Genomic DNA, 15967 nt, shown 5'->3' with positions numbered 1-15967 from the left:
GTACAGGATAAACACACTTTAAAAAACAACTGACCCTTGGTTGATTGTGCACATTGCAGGCTTGGTCAGCAAAGTTTCTAAATGAAGCACCAGTCTAGATAACCTGAACTTTTCTTGTATAAATTATACTAAAAGAAAATACTGTTCTGGAATCTCATCATACTGGGCAAATACTGTCTGGAGTGTTTTGTTATAGATCATGGACTGCCTTTTATGTGGCAAAATTATCAGCTGCTGTAAACAAAAATCATAATTATATAAAGTTTTAGGCTGTATCTATAGGTGCATACATGTGAACCGGGAGCGCGTGGGGGCACTTTAGATTTTGGTGCCTACAGGCACCTGGGCTATAAATCCGACCCTGGTCAGATACCAAGACTATAATAATTTGTTTCGATAAAAGGTTTACATGAGTCAATTACTTATGATGGTAAGCATCTCACTGGTCCATTTGACTTAAAGGTCAAACCAAGATCAGCCAATGGTTAACCAATAAAATAAGAAAGACTCTTGTACAATTCTTAACACATAAATGAAATATGTTTATCAGCATGTAACTTTTGAAGAAAGTTTGTCAATTGAATCCTTCCATTACCGGAGTATATAAAACATCTGTAACGAGCTATAAAGAGGAGCGACCTGGCGAGTCATATTGAGATCACTACCACTGAACATGTTCCTATTCTGCCAAGCCGGAGGGTGCCACGTTCTCTAATACACCTTGCTATCTATTACTCTTCAGCTATTCACTTTTCAGTCTGAAGTACCATATTCCTATTGGGACAAATGTATGACTAAGTAATTTTAAGATTTAGAATTATGGTTCTTGTATCTGCCTACTTAATCTTATTGTTTTCTGCAATGTTCTTTTTCCTCTATTCCCAAATTCTTTTTTTGTGTGATTCAGACAGAGCAAACCATTATAAAAAAGTTTCCAATTTACTTCTATTCAAATTTGCTTCGTTCCATGATATTCCATGTTGCAGAGATACCTAGGTAGGCATCTGGAACCCTGCATGTCAGGAAATAGTCTAGTGCTCTTACAAATGGATAACATTTGTGCAAAACTGATGTCATATAGTGCTTAAAAAATGGGCCAGCTTCTAAGCTTACGTCCCAGCTTTTCAACAAAAGCTACCAAGAGAATGAAGAAAAATTGATAATAGAAGTAAACTAGAAAGTTGTTTAAAATTGCATGATCTATCTGAATCATAAAAGAAAAAGTTTAATTAATTAATAATCTGATTTTTTGTTACTTTCTTTGTAAAGGTGATTGTGTAGCTTTCAAAGAGCACATTACTTATTTAACTTATGTTTTTACCTCAACTGCCTTGTTTGCAATATTGTTGTAATATGCTTTATTTCTTTTTAATTCTGTTTAACTATTCATTAAAAAATTTAATAAAGATATTCAAAAATAAATAAATATCTGCAACGAACAAGCCAGGCCCCTTACATTGATATTGATGGATTTTAGAACACAGTGACCACAGTTACATGGGTAACATAATATTCTGTCTAACATCCTCAGAACAGATCTCCTCTGCTGTTGCGTATCACAGCCTGTCAACAAGCAGTCTAGTTTACTGTCTCTTGGCTGTGGCGGTAAGAGCCAACGCTCATATTTACACATTGCAGCTCATAGGTCATCCTCATATTTATGTTCTGCTGCCTTTAGGGAGGATGCAATAAACCATCTAGTCTGTTTCTCATTGGGGTGTTTCAATGACCTTATCTGTAAATGCTGTAACAATATTTCCCGCATACAAGTAAAAGGGAGCAGAATGCAAGTAATATGATGATCAGTCATATTAAAGGACCACTAAATACAGTAGAATTGCATAATTAACAAGTACATAATTAATAGACAATGCAATGACACCTACTATTTTTATGACAAATGTATTTTTTCTCCCATTTTCTGGCACCTTGTATCATGTGACAGAAATCTGCCAATCACAGATTAGTATACATATATCCTGTGAGCTTGTGCACATGCTCAGTAGGATCGTTTCCCCAAGAAAGTGTGCAAAATTTGATAATTGGAGTAGATTGGAAAGTGTCTTAAAACTGCATGTTCTATCTGAATCATAGAAGTTTATTTTGACTTGAGTGTCCCTTTAAAGATTCCAGACAAACAGTAGACCAGTGGAAAAAAACTCCCATTTGTGTTGTTATAAGTCTGTATATATGTCATAAAGAACTTGGTATCAAATATATATTGTTACCCAATAACTGACATACTCATGCAAACTGCTGCTACTGTTTTTCTCCTGGTACATTTTTCAGAACCACCCCAGTAAAGAGAAATAAAGGAAAGTAAAGGGGAATAAAAAAAGGGGGTTAGAGGGGATGTGTGCGGGGATAGAGATAAGAAGAGAATAAAATGGATTGCAGAGGATATAAGTAATGGGCAAGAATAGATCTATAAATCAAGGTAAGCTACAGCGTATCATGTCGGACAGAAATTGATAAATTGGCCCCTATAAGTGATGTTATTAAAGTCTATGTAACCATAAAGAGCCATGGCACTGGGATAAAATTAAGTTTTCAAACACAGAACTCTTTAACACTTTACTGTACTAGCCAACATCATGTAAAACACAATATGCTTCTACTGGTAGTTAAATAAATACAATTACAAGGTATTTTATTTACTAGAAATGCTTACTATTTGATGATGCTACATTTTGTAAATGTATTAGAAAAACCATGAGAAATGAAGACTTTACAAATGCAAACTCCTATAAACTTATATACATCAATGCTAAAAACACATTTCTTCCTTTAGTATTTATGTGTTGTCTTTAAATGGGATAGCACTTTTCATAAAGAATAAATTAGCATTGCACTGGAACAACATCTCGTGCCTCCCGTCTGTAAAGTTTTGACGTCCATAATACTGCCTGGCACACGCAGCGTTATTGTATGATGTGCTAATCCAATTGCTCCTTGTGTTAGGGTTTTTATAGGCCCCAAAAGCTAGTGTGTGACAGTGGGAAAAAAACTAATGAGGTTCTGCAAAGCAAAAAGTGACTTGTGCCTTTAGTTTCTGTGAGATTCCCACAGCTCATTCTTACAAGACATTCTGGGAAATATCAAGTCTGGCCATGCACTCAGGCTTGTTTACTCACAGTGTCCCATGTTGGATCTGTGGCTTCTGACTTGTTTTAAGTCAGAGTTAATAGCTAAGGTTCTTGACCCTTACTAAGTAAAGCTCTATACTGGGAAAAAATATTTTGAACTATACAATTTTTACATTATTGACATGTCAAAATAAAACAAAAATAAAAATGTAGAAATTACACTGCAAAGAAACCTTAAACTGTTTAGTTTTCTTCATCAGTTTTTTTTTTTTTTTAATAAAAAAAAAAATTGCCTGAATTAATATAATGGGCCAGATTACAAGAGGAGCGCTAACAGTTAAGAGCGATCAATAAGGGGTTTATCGTGGGAGTTTGCCCTCGCCGGGTTTACGCTTGTATTACTAGTTGAAAGTAAACATGATCGCTTGAGCCCAATTTGTGCTAGAATGATTACTGCGTCCTCAGAGCTCTGGTTAACTGTTTCGCAAAATAAAAAAGTGTCACATAGCACATCAAAAATACATCACAAAGTACAGTTACATTTATAACACCATCTAATAAAAATGATGATATGAAGTCTCAGGTGTTAGAAAAGGACTTTAACATAGAGATGCAAACATATACAAGTCTAAATATGGATATGTATGTATGAATATATATATATATATATATATATATGTCTATATGTGTGTACGTATGTATTTATATGTGTAGTTATGTATTTACAGACATATATACACATAAATACATATGTACACATATAAAGGGGCCAATTTATTAATGTGCAAGCGGACATGATATGATGTAGCGTATCATGTCCGCTGCACATCAATAAATGCCGACAGCGTATCCTTGCACCAGCAGTTCTTGTGAACTGCTGGTGCAATGCCGCCCCCTGCAGATTCGCGACCAATCGGCCGCTAGCAGGGGGTGTAAATCAACCCGATCGTATTTGATCGTGTTGATTTCTGTCCGCGGCCTCAGAGCAGGCGGACAAGTTAGGAGAGGCGGTCTTTAGAAAACTGCTTCATAACTTCTGTTTCCGGCGAGCTTGATAAATATGCCCCATAGTGTGCATTTACTGTAAATATTTCACATTCCAATGTTCTTCACATAGCAGAATATGGTCTAAGTATTTATAACTAGATTTTCTTATATATATCTAAATATATCTATACCTATATATAATCATGTATATATATATGTATATATATATATATATATATATATATATATATATATATATATATATATGTATAAATATATATTGTACCAAAAAAAACAGAATTTATGCTTACCTGATAAATTACTTTCTCTTGTGGTGTATCCAGTCCACGGATTCCTCCTTTACTTGTGGGATATTCTCCTTCCCTACAGGAAGTGGCAAAGAGAGCACACAGCAGAGCTGTCCATATAGCTCCCCCTCTAGCTCCACCCCCCAGTCATTCGACCAAAGGTTAGGAAGAAAAAGGAGAAACCATAGGGTGCAGTGGTGATTGTAGTTTAAACAAAAAAAATTATACCTGACTTAATTGCCAGGGCGGGCCGTGGACTGGATACACCACAAGAGAAAGTAATTTATCAGGTAAGCATAAATTCTGTTTTCTCTTGTAAGGTGTATCCAGTCCACGGATTCATCCTTTACTTGTGGGATACCAATACCAAAGCTTTAGGACACGGATGAAGGGAGGGAACAAGACAGGTACCTTAAACGGAAGGCACCACTGCTTGCAAAACCTTTCTCCCAAAAATAGCCTCCGAAGAAGCAAAAGTATCGAATTTGTAAAATTTGGAAAAAGTATGCAGTGAAGACCAAGTCGCTGCCTTACAAATCTGTTCAACAGAAGCCTCATTTTTAAAAGCCCATGTGGAAGCCACTGCTCTGGTAGAATGAGCAGTAATAGTTTCAGGAGGCTGCTGGCCAGCAGTCTCATAGGCCTAACGGATGATGCTTTTCAGCCAAAAGGAAAGAGAGGTAGCAGTCGGTTTCTGACCTCTCCTCTTACCAGAATAGATAACAAACAAGGAAGATGTTTGTCTGAAATCCTTAGTTGCTTGTAAATAGAACTTTAAAGCACAAACTACATCAAGATTGTGTAACAGACGTTCCTTCTTCGAAGAAGGATTAGGACACAGAGAAGGAACAACTATTTCCTGGTTAATATTCTTGTTAGAAACAACTTTAGGAAGAAAACCAAGTTTGGTACGCAAAACTACCTTATATGCGTGGAACACCAGGTAAGGTGAATCACACTGTAAAGCAGATAATTCTGAGACTCTTCGAGCAGAAGAGATAGCTACCAAAAACAAAACTTTCCAAGATAACAACTTAATATCTATGGAATGTAAATGCTCAAACGGAACCCCTTGAAGAACTGAAAGAACTAGATTTAGACTCCATGGCGGAGCCACAGATTTATAGACAGGCTTGATTCTGACTAAAGCCTGAGTGAACGCTTGAACGTCTGGTACCTCTGCCAGACGCTTGTGTAAAAGGATAGACAGAGCAGATATCTGTCCTTTTAAGGAACTAGCTGACAATCCTTTCTCCAATCCTTCTTGGAGGAAAGACAATATCCTGGGAATCCTAATCTTACTCCATGAGTAACCCTTGGATTCACACCAACAAAGATATTTCCGCCATATCTTATGGTAGATTTTCCTGGTGACAGGCTTTCTAGCCTGAATCAGAGTATCTATAACTGACTCAGAGAAACCATGCTTTGATAGAATTAAGCGTTCAATCTCCAAGCAGTCAGACGAAGAGAAATTAGATTTGGATGCTTGAACGGACCCTGTATTAGAAGATCCTGCCTCATTGGCAGTGTCCATGGTGGGACAGATGACATGTCCACTAGGTCTGCATACCAAGTCCTGCGTGGCCACGCAGGCGCTATCAGAATCACCAAAGCCTTCTCCTGCTTGATTCTGGCGACCAGACGAGGGAGAAGGGGAAACGGTGGAAAAACATAAGCCAGATTGAAGGACCAAGGCGCTGCTAGAGCATCTATCAATACCGCCTTGGGATCCCGGGACCTGGACCCGTAGAGAGGAAGTTTGGTGTTCTGACGGGACGCCATCAGATCCAACTCTGGAGTGCCCCATAGCTGAGTCAGCTGGGCAAATACCTCCAGGTGGAGTTCCCACTCCCCCGGGTGAAAAGTCTGACGACTTAGAAAATCCGCCTCCCAGTTGTCTACTCCTGGGATGTGAATTGCTGAGAGATGGCAGGAGTGATCCTCCGCCCACCTGATTATTTTGGTTACTTCCGTCATCGCTAGGGAACTCTTTGTTCCTCCCTGATGATTGACTACAGACTACAAGCTACAGTCGTGATGTTGTCCAACTGAAATCTGATGAATTTGGCCGTAGCTAGTTGAGGCCATGCCTGAAGAGCGTTGAATATCGCCCTCAGTTCCAGAATGTTTATCGGGAGAAGAGTTTCTTCCCGAGACCATAAGCCCTGAGCTTTCAGGGAGTCCCAGACCGCACCCCAGCCTAACAGACTGGCGTCGGTCGTTACAATGATCCACTCTGGCCTGCGGAAACATATTCCTTGAGACAGGTGATCCTGAGACAACCACCAGAGAAGAGAATCTCTGGTCTCCTGGTCCAACTGAATTTGAGGAGACAAATCTGCATAATCCACATTCCACTGTTTGAGCATGCATAGTTGCAGTGGTCTGAGGTGAATCCGAGCAAAAGGGACTATGTCCATTGCTGCTACCATTAATCCGATTGTCTCCATGCACTGAGCTACAGATGGCCGGGGAATGGAATGAAGAGCTCGGCAAGTAGTTAAGAGTTTTAATTTTCTGACCTCCGTCAGAAATATTTTCACTTTACCCTCCCGAGAGAGACCCTAGTGCTTAGAGCCGGCAAAGAGAATGACTGGGGGGTGGAGCTAGAGGGGGAGCTATATGGACAGCTCTGCTGTGTGCTCTCTTTGCCACTTCCTGTAGGGAAGGAGAATATCCCACAAGTAAAGGATGAATCCGTGGACTGGATACACCTTACAAGAGAAACTAAATTTATATAAATATATATATATATATTTTAATAAATAGAATATATTCTTGTATGTGAAGAACATTGGAATGTGAAATATTCATATTTTTATGCCTGGTTTGCACGTGAGTGGGGTTTTAGGTATTTTCCCACTTTTTTGCTCAATTGACTTCTATGGGGGAATATGTGAACGCGCACATGATTGTAAGTTCGGCTTTTTGTGCTTGTTGGGTTAGCATGCAAACGAAAACAGTTTACTTTCAACTCATAATACGAGCGCAACCCGACGCTCGCAAAAAGCTTACTTCTAGCGCAATTAATGCTTGAGCTGGAGTGTTAAATAATGCTCCGCTTGTAATCTAGCCAAATGTGAATAAAACATATAATTATCAAATTCAGTTGGTGAATAGCTTTATGCATGTTGCACATATTAGGAAATTCTGTGTTATATGAATCACTTCTAATGAAAGGTAAATTGCACATGTCTACCATTATTTTAGCAATTTACTTAGGAATTGTGCACATTTCAATTATAAATCATATCCTTTCCATCTTGTATTTTTTTTAGAAAGTAATACACTTCTGAGATTGTTTTAATCAGTTAATTTAAAGGGACATGAAAGTCAAAATTTAACTTGTATTGTTTAGATAACGCATACAACTTTTAGAGACTTTTCATTTAAATTATATATTTTGTTCTATTGGTATCCTTTGATAGAAAGCATACCTAGGAGGAGAAATGCACTACTAGGAGTTAGCTGGCTATGTACATATGCCTCTGGTCACTGGCTCACCAAATATGTTCAGCTAGGAAGTGCATTACTGCTCTGAAACTAATTTTAACCATTTTGCAGGGGTTAAACACACATGTATATGCAAGTAAGTGCAATAATAAAATGCTCTAACATATCAGAGTATTTATGTTAAACGTTTATGCCTATTCATTCAAGGTTTCCATCATACCATCAATCTCAATTTCCTCCAAAAAGCAGGAGGTTTTTTCATATAAGGCTGATTTAGACCATTAAAGATCAAACTCTAACATATATTTCAAACATTATTTTACAAACAATGACCTAAAAAGTTGCTGCTCATCAAACAAAATGAACACCACACTTACCACAATTATGGTAAAATAGCTTGTTTACAGTAATAAGCAATCACAACAGGATGAAGTTCATAGAACAAGATGGAGAAAACATTCAACCATTCAGGACTTTGATAATGAGACATTGTAAGTCTCAATCATTATGTGCACCACCTTCATAGCTGTTGTATAAATGAGCCAGAAAGGCTTCAGTCCTGGTCTTAGCAATAAGCAGCATAAGTGAAGTTTAGAGAACTAGACTACTCGGACAGCAGATCCCATAAGAGCAGTAATCAGTAGTGTAAGGACAGGCTGCAGGCACTGATGATGTATGCTATGCACCATTCTGACCCTCCATCTGCCTCATGCTAAAGCTGCCTCTTTAGTAATTCTCATTTTCACTCTTTCTAAATTGAAATGAAAAAAAAAGTGCCTGATGTTATAATAAATATCACTTTTAGGTCAGAAGAAATGACCAATTCAGATGTTTGGTGACTTAGTAGAATGCTACAATGGGAAACTCACAGTATGATATAGTTTGACCTCACCTGCAACTTGACAGTGGATGGTAACGTTTGTTCCTTGGATGGTTTTCACGACACTTCCCACATCGACAGTGATGGATGGAGCATCCAGATTGATAAAAGCAGTCTTAGAGGTCTTTATTAATGGCTTCCCTAAATGTAAGAAACACACATATAATTAATGCCAGACACAGCAAAGGAAAAGACAAATGTATAAATCTGAATGAAAATAATATAGCTGCTATCTATACAACAGAACCATTAAAATGCAGTACACTCAGAAGGCAAAGCATTACATTTCCATACTCTGCCATACTTTGTTTTTCTTTCTAATATCATTGTCATATATATTACAAACGGTTTATTTTGTTAGTATATTTTGTTAAATAGATCATATAATTTTAAGAAACTTTCAATCTACTTCTGTTATCAAATTTACTTCATTCTCTAGGTATCCTTTGCCGAAAAGCATAGCTAGGTAGGCTCCGAGAAGCAGTGCACTACTGGGAGAAAGCTGCCTATTGGTGGCTACAAACATGTGCCTCTTATCATTGACTTACCAGATGTGTTCAGCTAGCTCCCAGTAGTTGCTGCTCTGGGACTGACTATGTATTTAACACCTTTGCACGGCGTAAACACAGTTATATACAATCAATAGCACAATAATAAAATGCTCTAATACACTGGAGCATTTTCTTTTTTAACTTTTATGTCCATTTACAGTAAGTGCGTAAAGCATTTTGTTTATTCAGCCTGCAGCATGCTAATCTGCATGTGTTACTGCAGTATTTTTGTGAAATGCGTTTCTCACATTAGGAAAGACGAGGTTTTCAGGTGTAAACTTCCAGATTATTATGAAATGATACCAATTTATATATGGTAGAATGACCATTATGTATACTTAATCCACATGCTACTATAGATGAGCACTGAGGAACAGAGAGCACACATATATATACTACATAGCCACAATTATATGGACACTCCCACCAATTATTACATTTAGGTGTTTCAGCTACACCCATTGCTAACAGGTGCATACAATACAGCACATAGCCATGCACTCTCCATAGACAAACATTGGCAGTACAATGAGTGACTTTAAATGTGGCACAGTCAGAAGATACCTTTGTCACAAGTCAATCTGTGAAATTTCTGCCCCACTAGATCGGCCCCGGTTAACTGTATGGGCCATTTTTGTGAAGTGGAAATGTCTAAGAGCAACAACAGCCCAGCCATGAAGTGGTTGACAATGCAAACTCACAGAGAGGGGCTGCTGAATGCTGAAGTGTAAAGTGTGTTAAATTTCCAAATTTACTCTGGAAGCAATGTAAGTACAAGAGTAGTGCTTCAGGAACCTCATGAAATGGTTTTTTTATGGCTGACCAGCTGTACACAAGTTTCACATTAAAATACACAATGTCAAGCATTGGCTGGAATCACTGGACTCTAGAGTAGCAGAAATGTGTTTTCTGGAGTGATGAATCATGTTGCAGTATTTGGCAGTCTGATGGAAGAATCTGCGTGTTGCAGATAAAGCAGAATGCTAATCACTGGAATGCGTAGTGGCTCTTGTAAAGGTTAGAGGATGACTGGACCCTTAGTTCAGTGAAGGATCATCTTAATGCTACAGGATACAAAGGCATTTTAGATAGTTGGGTGTTTTCAACTATGCAACAACAAAGGGGAAAGACCCTGTCCTGTTCTAGAGCATGAATGTGCCCCTGTGCACAAAGCAAGGTCCATCAAGACATGGATGACTTTGGTGTGGAGAAACTCAAGTGCCTTTCACAGAGCCCTGACTTCAACTACAGTGAACACCTTTGGGATAAATTGGAATGCCAATTGTGAGCCAGTCCTTCTCATCTAAAATCAGAGCTTGAACCCACAAATTATCTTTCAGCAGAATAGGCACAAATTCCCACACCCCAAAATCTTGTGGAAAGCCTTTCCAGGAGTGTGGCGGTGGTTATAGCTACAAGGGGGGCAGGTAACTTCATATTAATGCCCATGGTTTTGGAATGGGATGCCCAACAAACTCATATAGGTTTGATGGTGGATGTTTAGGAATCCACATACTTTTCGCCATTTAGGGGGATATTTATCAAAGCATCAATCTTGATGCATTCGCCTGCGTCAATACTCTTGCCAGTCATTGGTTACCAATGAAATCCGCATTATCAATAACTTAACAGTGGAAATTGCTATGAAGCATCCACTATATAATTAGTGGGGCTGATTCGTGGGGGGGGGGTGTTTTGTATTGTCAGCCATATAGATAAAACTGATTTTTCATCACCTATTATGTGGCTTGAAGCCTGGATGTGGTTAATCAAGTAAGAGCATGTATTAGGAAAACACCTATTAAAGACTATGACAATTCAATCACGTGCCTTGCGTGAGACACTTTTTAAGGGGCTGATCTTCTTTTTTGACAAACTATATGATTGGGCCTCAGCACAATACTACGGTGTACAAGCACGCCCATAATTGATGTCATGTGGAGGAGGCCAGTCCTGACACGAACATCTGATTGGCCACTCACAACCATAGGGAAATTACCATTTTAATTTAAACGGATGTTAACAACAGCTGGTCAATAACACTCGCTGAATTGCTCTTGAGAAAGTTTGATAAGGAGCGAATGAAACGCGTTGAAGGTGGAGCTTTGACAGGTTGCTGCAGAGCGGACACATAGGGGTAATCCTCAGCTGTGGGAGACACTGGTAGTCCTGTGGTGGAGCCAGCGGATGTGGACATTAAAGACATACATCGAGTTTTCCCTTGCCTATGTTATTGCTGAATTTCATCTTACCTCTTGTGAGTGTTTTTAACCATGTGCTTGTTCCAATAAATTTAAATTTCTACCTTGATGTTAGGTTTCACTTATCCCTCTTGTTTTACTGCAGATTTCTTATCTATAGAGAGTGTATGAGTTTGGCAGCAGCCGACACACAAGTAGAATTGGAGGACGCTTGGAATCAAACGTATACACACAAGACTTTTCTTTTAACTTTGGCATCAGTGACTACCTGTCCTCGTATGGAACTGGTAACACATTTGTAGTGTGCAATTCATGAACACAGCTTTTATTATTGCCGTTACTATTACTATTGGAATGAGTGAATTGTTTACTATCACTATTGTTTACTATTACTATCATTATAAGATCACAGTTTTGCATTACAGTGTGTAGGTGGGAATACTACCATCAGCCAATATTGCTATTGTTGTTTTTAATTCCTAAGCTCTATATCTTTACTTTTGAAGTAACAACTACCTCCATTTGTTGCGCTGCTAATATTGCTTGTAGTATTAACAGTCATCGATGTCTCGGTTATTCTCTTTTTTCCAAAATGTATTTATATCATTTCATTACTGTCCATGAACAAGCACATTTCTCTAAAGCTAATCTTTTATTTTTCATCTGTTAAAGGGACACTCAATCAAAATTAAACTTTCATTTTTCAGATAGAGCATGCTATTTTAAACAATTTCCAATTTACTTCCATTAACACAATGTGCACAGTTTTAGTTTTTTTTTATATATATAAACTTTTTGAGTCACCAGCTCCTACTGAGCATGTGCAAGAATAAGTGTGTATGCATTTGTGAATGGCTGATGGCTGTCACATGGTACGTGTATGCATTTGTGATTGGCTGATGGCTGTCACATGGTACAGGGGGAGTGGAAAAAGACATAACTTTTAAAATTGTCAGAAAAAAAATCTACTACTCATTTGAAGTTCAGACTAAGTGCTATTGCATTGTCTTGTTATCTTGCATTTGTTGATTATGCAAATCCACTGTGTTGACTGGTCCTTTAATGTCCAAGAAATAGCTAGATTTATACCTGAACAAATAATATCTCATAGAAAGTTATTTTTATATTTATTTGTTCTGCAAAAAAAAACTGTTATATGATACTTTCACATAAATTAATGTGTATTCGTATTTCTAGAAGTCATGATACGCTTTTATCTCATGTTTGTTTTTATAAATGATTATTAATGCTAGAATTTGTACATATATCTTTGCACATACTTGTGTGTATATATATATATATATATATATATATATATATATATTTGTGTGTGTGGGTTATGTCAGAAATCTTTTGCAAACATATTTACATGTCCCGAAATTCCTTTTTTGTTCTAAACAATGTTGTCTTTCATATCTCTGTGTTTAGTTATACCACTATATGTATATAGTGTAAATGTATTATTATTCTGAGCAGAAGTCATTGCGAATATAAAATGTAATCAGGGTATCATATGTATTTATTTGCAATCAATGGGTATTTTAAGAGCTGGGACAGTTTTCTCTCTGTACCGGTGTAACCCCTCCTGATTGTAATCTAGTTTTAAAAACCACCCCTACACAGGTGTTACAAAATGGGCTGGCATATAAAATGACATTTCTTACTGGAAAATAAATTCAAGAGAAAGAAGAAATACACTGAAAATAGCATGCCAGTAAAGAGGTGATTTTAATTTCTGCTGTATCTGATTCATGTTTAATGTTAGGTGGGCTATCCCTTTGAGCTATCAGTTTAAGATTATATTGAATCAAACATCATTAGAATTTTAAATTCATTGTCTAAAATATTACACTGTGTGTCCTAATGTCAGCATCAATGCTTATCTTTAATACTAATTTCACATATACATACTTTCAAAGTATAATACACAATGTAAGAAATGGCATTTACAAGTTCTGATGAGTGATCAATGACACAAGTATCGAGCAATTTGATTTTTAGTGATAGTTTAAAATGTATATTTGAATCAGATTGGCTGATGTCATAAATCATGTGATTATGCATATTCCAATCAAAAGTGGTTGAAAAATTCAGTAGTGTGTGGGTTGTTTAGGAGTTTGCATCATAATTTGTGCGAAAAGTGTTGCATTAAATGTGGTGCTAAGTGGAGAGTGGGACTTGTATTATATGCCTTAAACATGAGGTAAATAGATTTATAAAAAAAATAAAATGGAAGTTAGCTATATTATGTTGTGTATTTATTTAATTTTTATCTCTATATCTATTAGTGCAACAAGTTTGGGGCAAAACTTTGCACCAAATTTGGAGAAATAATATTGTCCCCTTGCTTTGTAATGAGAGACAAAGTTGTAACATAATCCATAAGTAGTAATGTATTTTTCATTTTTATCCCTATATCTACTAGTGAACCAAATGTAGAGCAATAATATTGTTGATTTAGAAAGAGTATACAATTTTAATTAAGTTTCTAATGTACTTTTATTATGTAATATACTTCATTCTCTTGCAGCATCGAACATAAGCTTTCTGTGTTTTCAGACTTGAATTCTATGGCATCCGTGGCCTCAAGGGTGGCGGTTTGAAAACTAGATATGCTGAGTCGGAAAAACGCGATCATACCTGTTAAATGTTTGATAAATGGGGAAAAGGGTCAAAAAGAGTCGAATTTGAATTTGAAACATCTGTAATGACGCAAGCATAGATCTGCGTCGGATTGAGATTATGGGGGCGTATATTTTGTCACACATTTCCACATTTGATGATTTTGGCGCTTTGTTAACTACAGAAGATCAATCTTGCGTCAAATACGACGCGGAATTCCAGCGTATTATCAGCTGACACTTTGATAAATATCCCCCATAGTGTAAAACAATATAAAAATGCACTTACTTTACTAGTACAGTTTGTAATGTTATGTAAATAAGACTGTAATAAAAATTTCATATGAGCAGGAAGACCATTTGTTGACAGGATTAATAATAATACAATTCTATGTAAACCTTTACCATATATACAATACACACATTTCTCTACCAAGCTGTAGTTTGATCACACATGTTGGAGTACAGTGGATTTCATTGCCTCCAGTGAGCGGGTAAATTAGACTCTTTGATTTAATAGATGTTAATGGGAAAAAATCAGAATCTACGGAGGTTTTGTTTAGTCTTCAAGAGCATGCATAAACTTTAATATTATAATTACTATGTAAACAAAAACCATGTTTATCTTTCCAGGTCTGGAGAAGCCAGGGAATTAAAATGATTTTAGGTACCCATAATTTTTGATAATGTAACCGTATTCTAATTTAATAGAAAAAATGCTTGTGGCCATATATTAAGCCACCACAAAACCAGCTCTGTTGACATTTAACTGACAAAAATAAACTAGTTGGGATGCCTAATGGTGGTTCATTTAAAGGGCAACTGCACTGTCTTTTTTGCAGTTGATAAACTAATCTCCTGAGCCAGGAAGCCAATGCTATTAGAACTGTTTTACTGCCCTCACATTTTTGGATTATTTTACATGTTTCTATACAAACACCTATGTCTAGCTCCTGCATCATTTCTAAACAAAGGCAAAAAAAATTTTATTCAGGTGAAACGCGAAAAATTAGAATATTGTGCAAAAGTTCATTTATTTCACTAATGCAACTTAAAAGGTGAAACTAATATATGAGATAGACTCATTACATGCAAAGCAAGATAGTTAAAGCTGTGATTTGCAGTGTTCAGTCTCATGTCTCTCATCTTTCTCTTGGCAATGCCCTATATATTTTCTATGAGGTTCAGGTCAGGCAAGTTTTCTGTCCAATCAAGCACAGTAATCCCACGGTCATTGAACCAGGTTTTGGTGCTTTTGGCAGTGTGGGCATGTGCCAAGTCCTGCTGGAAAATGAAGTCAGCATCCCCATAGAGCTCGTCTGTGGAAGGAAGCATGAAGTGCTCCAAAATCTCCTGGTAGATGGCTGCGTTGACCCTGGACTTAATGAAGCACAGTGGACCAATACCAGCAGATGACATGGCTCCCCAAATCAACACAGACTGTGGAAACTTCACACTGGACTTCAAACATCTTGCAATGTGTGCCTCTCCATTCTTCCTCCATACTCTGGGTCCATGGTTTCCAAATGAGATGCAAAATTTGCTTTCATCAGAAAAGAGGACTTTGGACCACTGAGCAACAGACTAGGTCTGTTTTTCTTTAGCCCAGGTAAGACGCTTCTGACATTGTTTGTTGTTCCGGAGTGGCTTGACAAAAGGAATACGACATTTGAAGCCCATGTCCAGGATCCGTCTGTGTGTGGTGGCTCTTGATGCACTGACTCCAGCCTCAGTCCACTCCTTGTGAAAGTCCCCAACACTTTTGAATGACCTTTTCCTAACAATCCTATCCAGGCTGTGGTCATCTCTGCTGCTTGTGCACCTTTTTCTTCCACACTTTTCCCTTCCACATAACTTTCTATTAATGTGCTTTGATA

General features: G+C 37.4%; 1 protein-coding gene across 1 annotated transcript in view; it reads right to left on the bottom strand.

Annotated features, from left to right (window-relative positions):
* The window catches only part of LOC128649393 (ADAMTS-like protein 1), a 466596-nt gene that overhangs the window by 65714 nt on the left and 384915 nt on the right, over nucleotides 1-15967 (bottom strand). The window contains exon 21 of the mRNA XM_053702643.1: nucleotides 8730-8858. Within this exon, the coding sequence (XP_053558618.1) occupies nucleotides 8730-8858 (129 nt within the window). The remainder of the gene's footprint in view (nucleotides 1-8729; nucleotides 8859-15967) is intronic.

The sequence above is a fragment of the Bombina bombina genome, chromosome 2 (genome assembly GCF_027579735.1).
Source record: "Bombina bombina isolate aBomBom1 chromosome 2, aBomBom1.pri, whole genome shotgun sequence".
In the NCBI taxonomy this organism is placed as follows: domain Eukaryota; kingdom Metazoa; phylum Chordata; class Amphibia; order Anura; family Bombinatoridae; genus Bombina; species Bombina bombina.
Note: the sequence above shows the minus strand (reverse complement) of the source record. Positions and strands in the feature narration are given on the sequence as shown.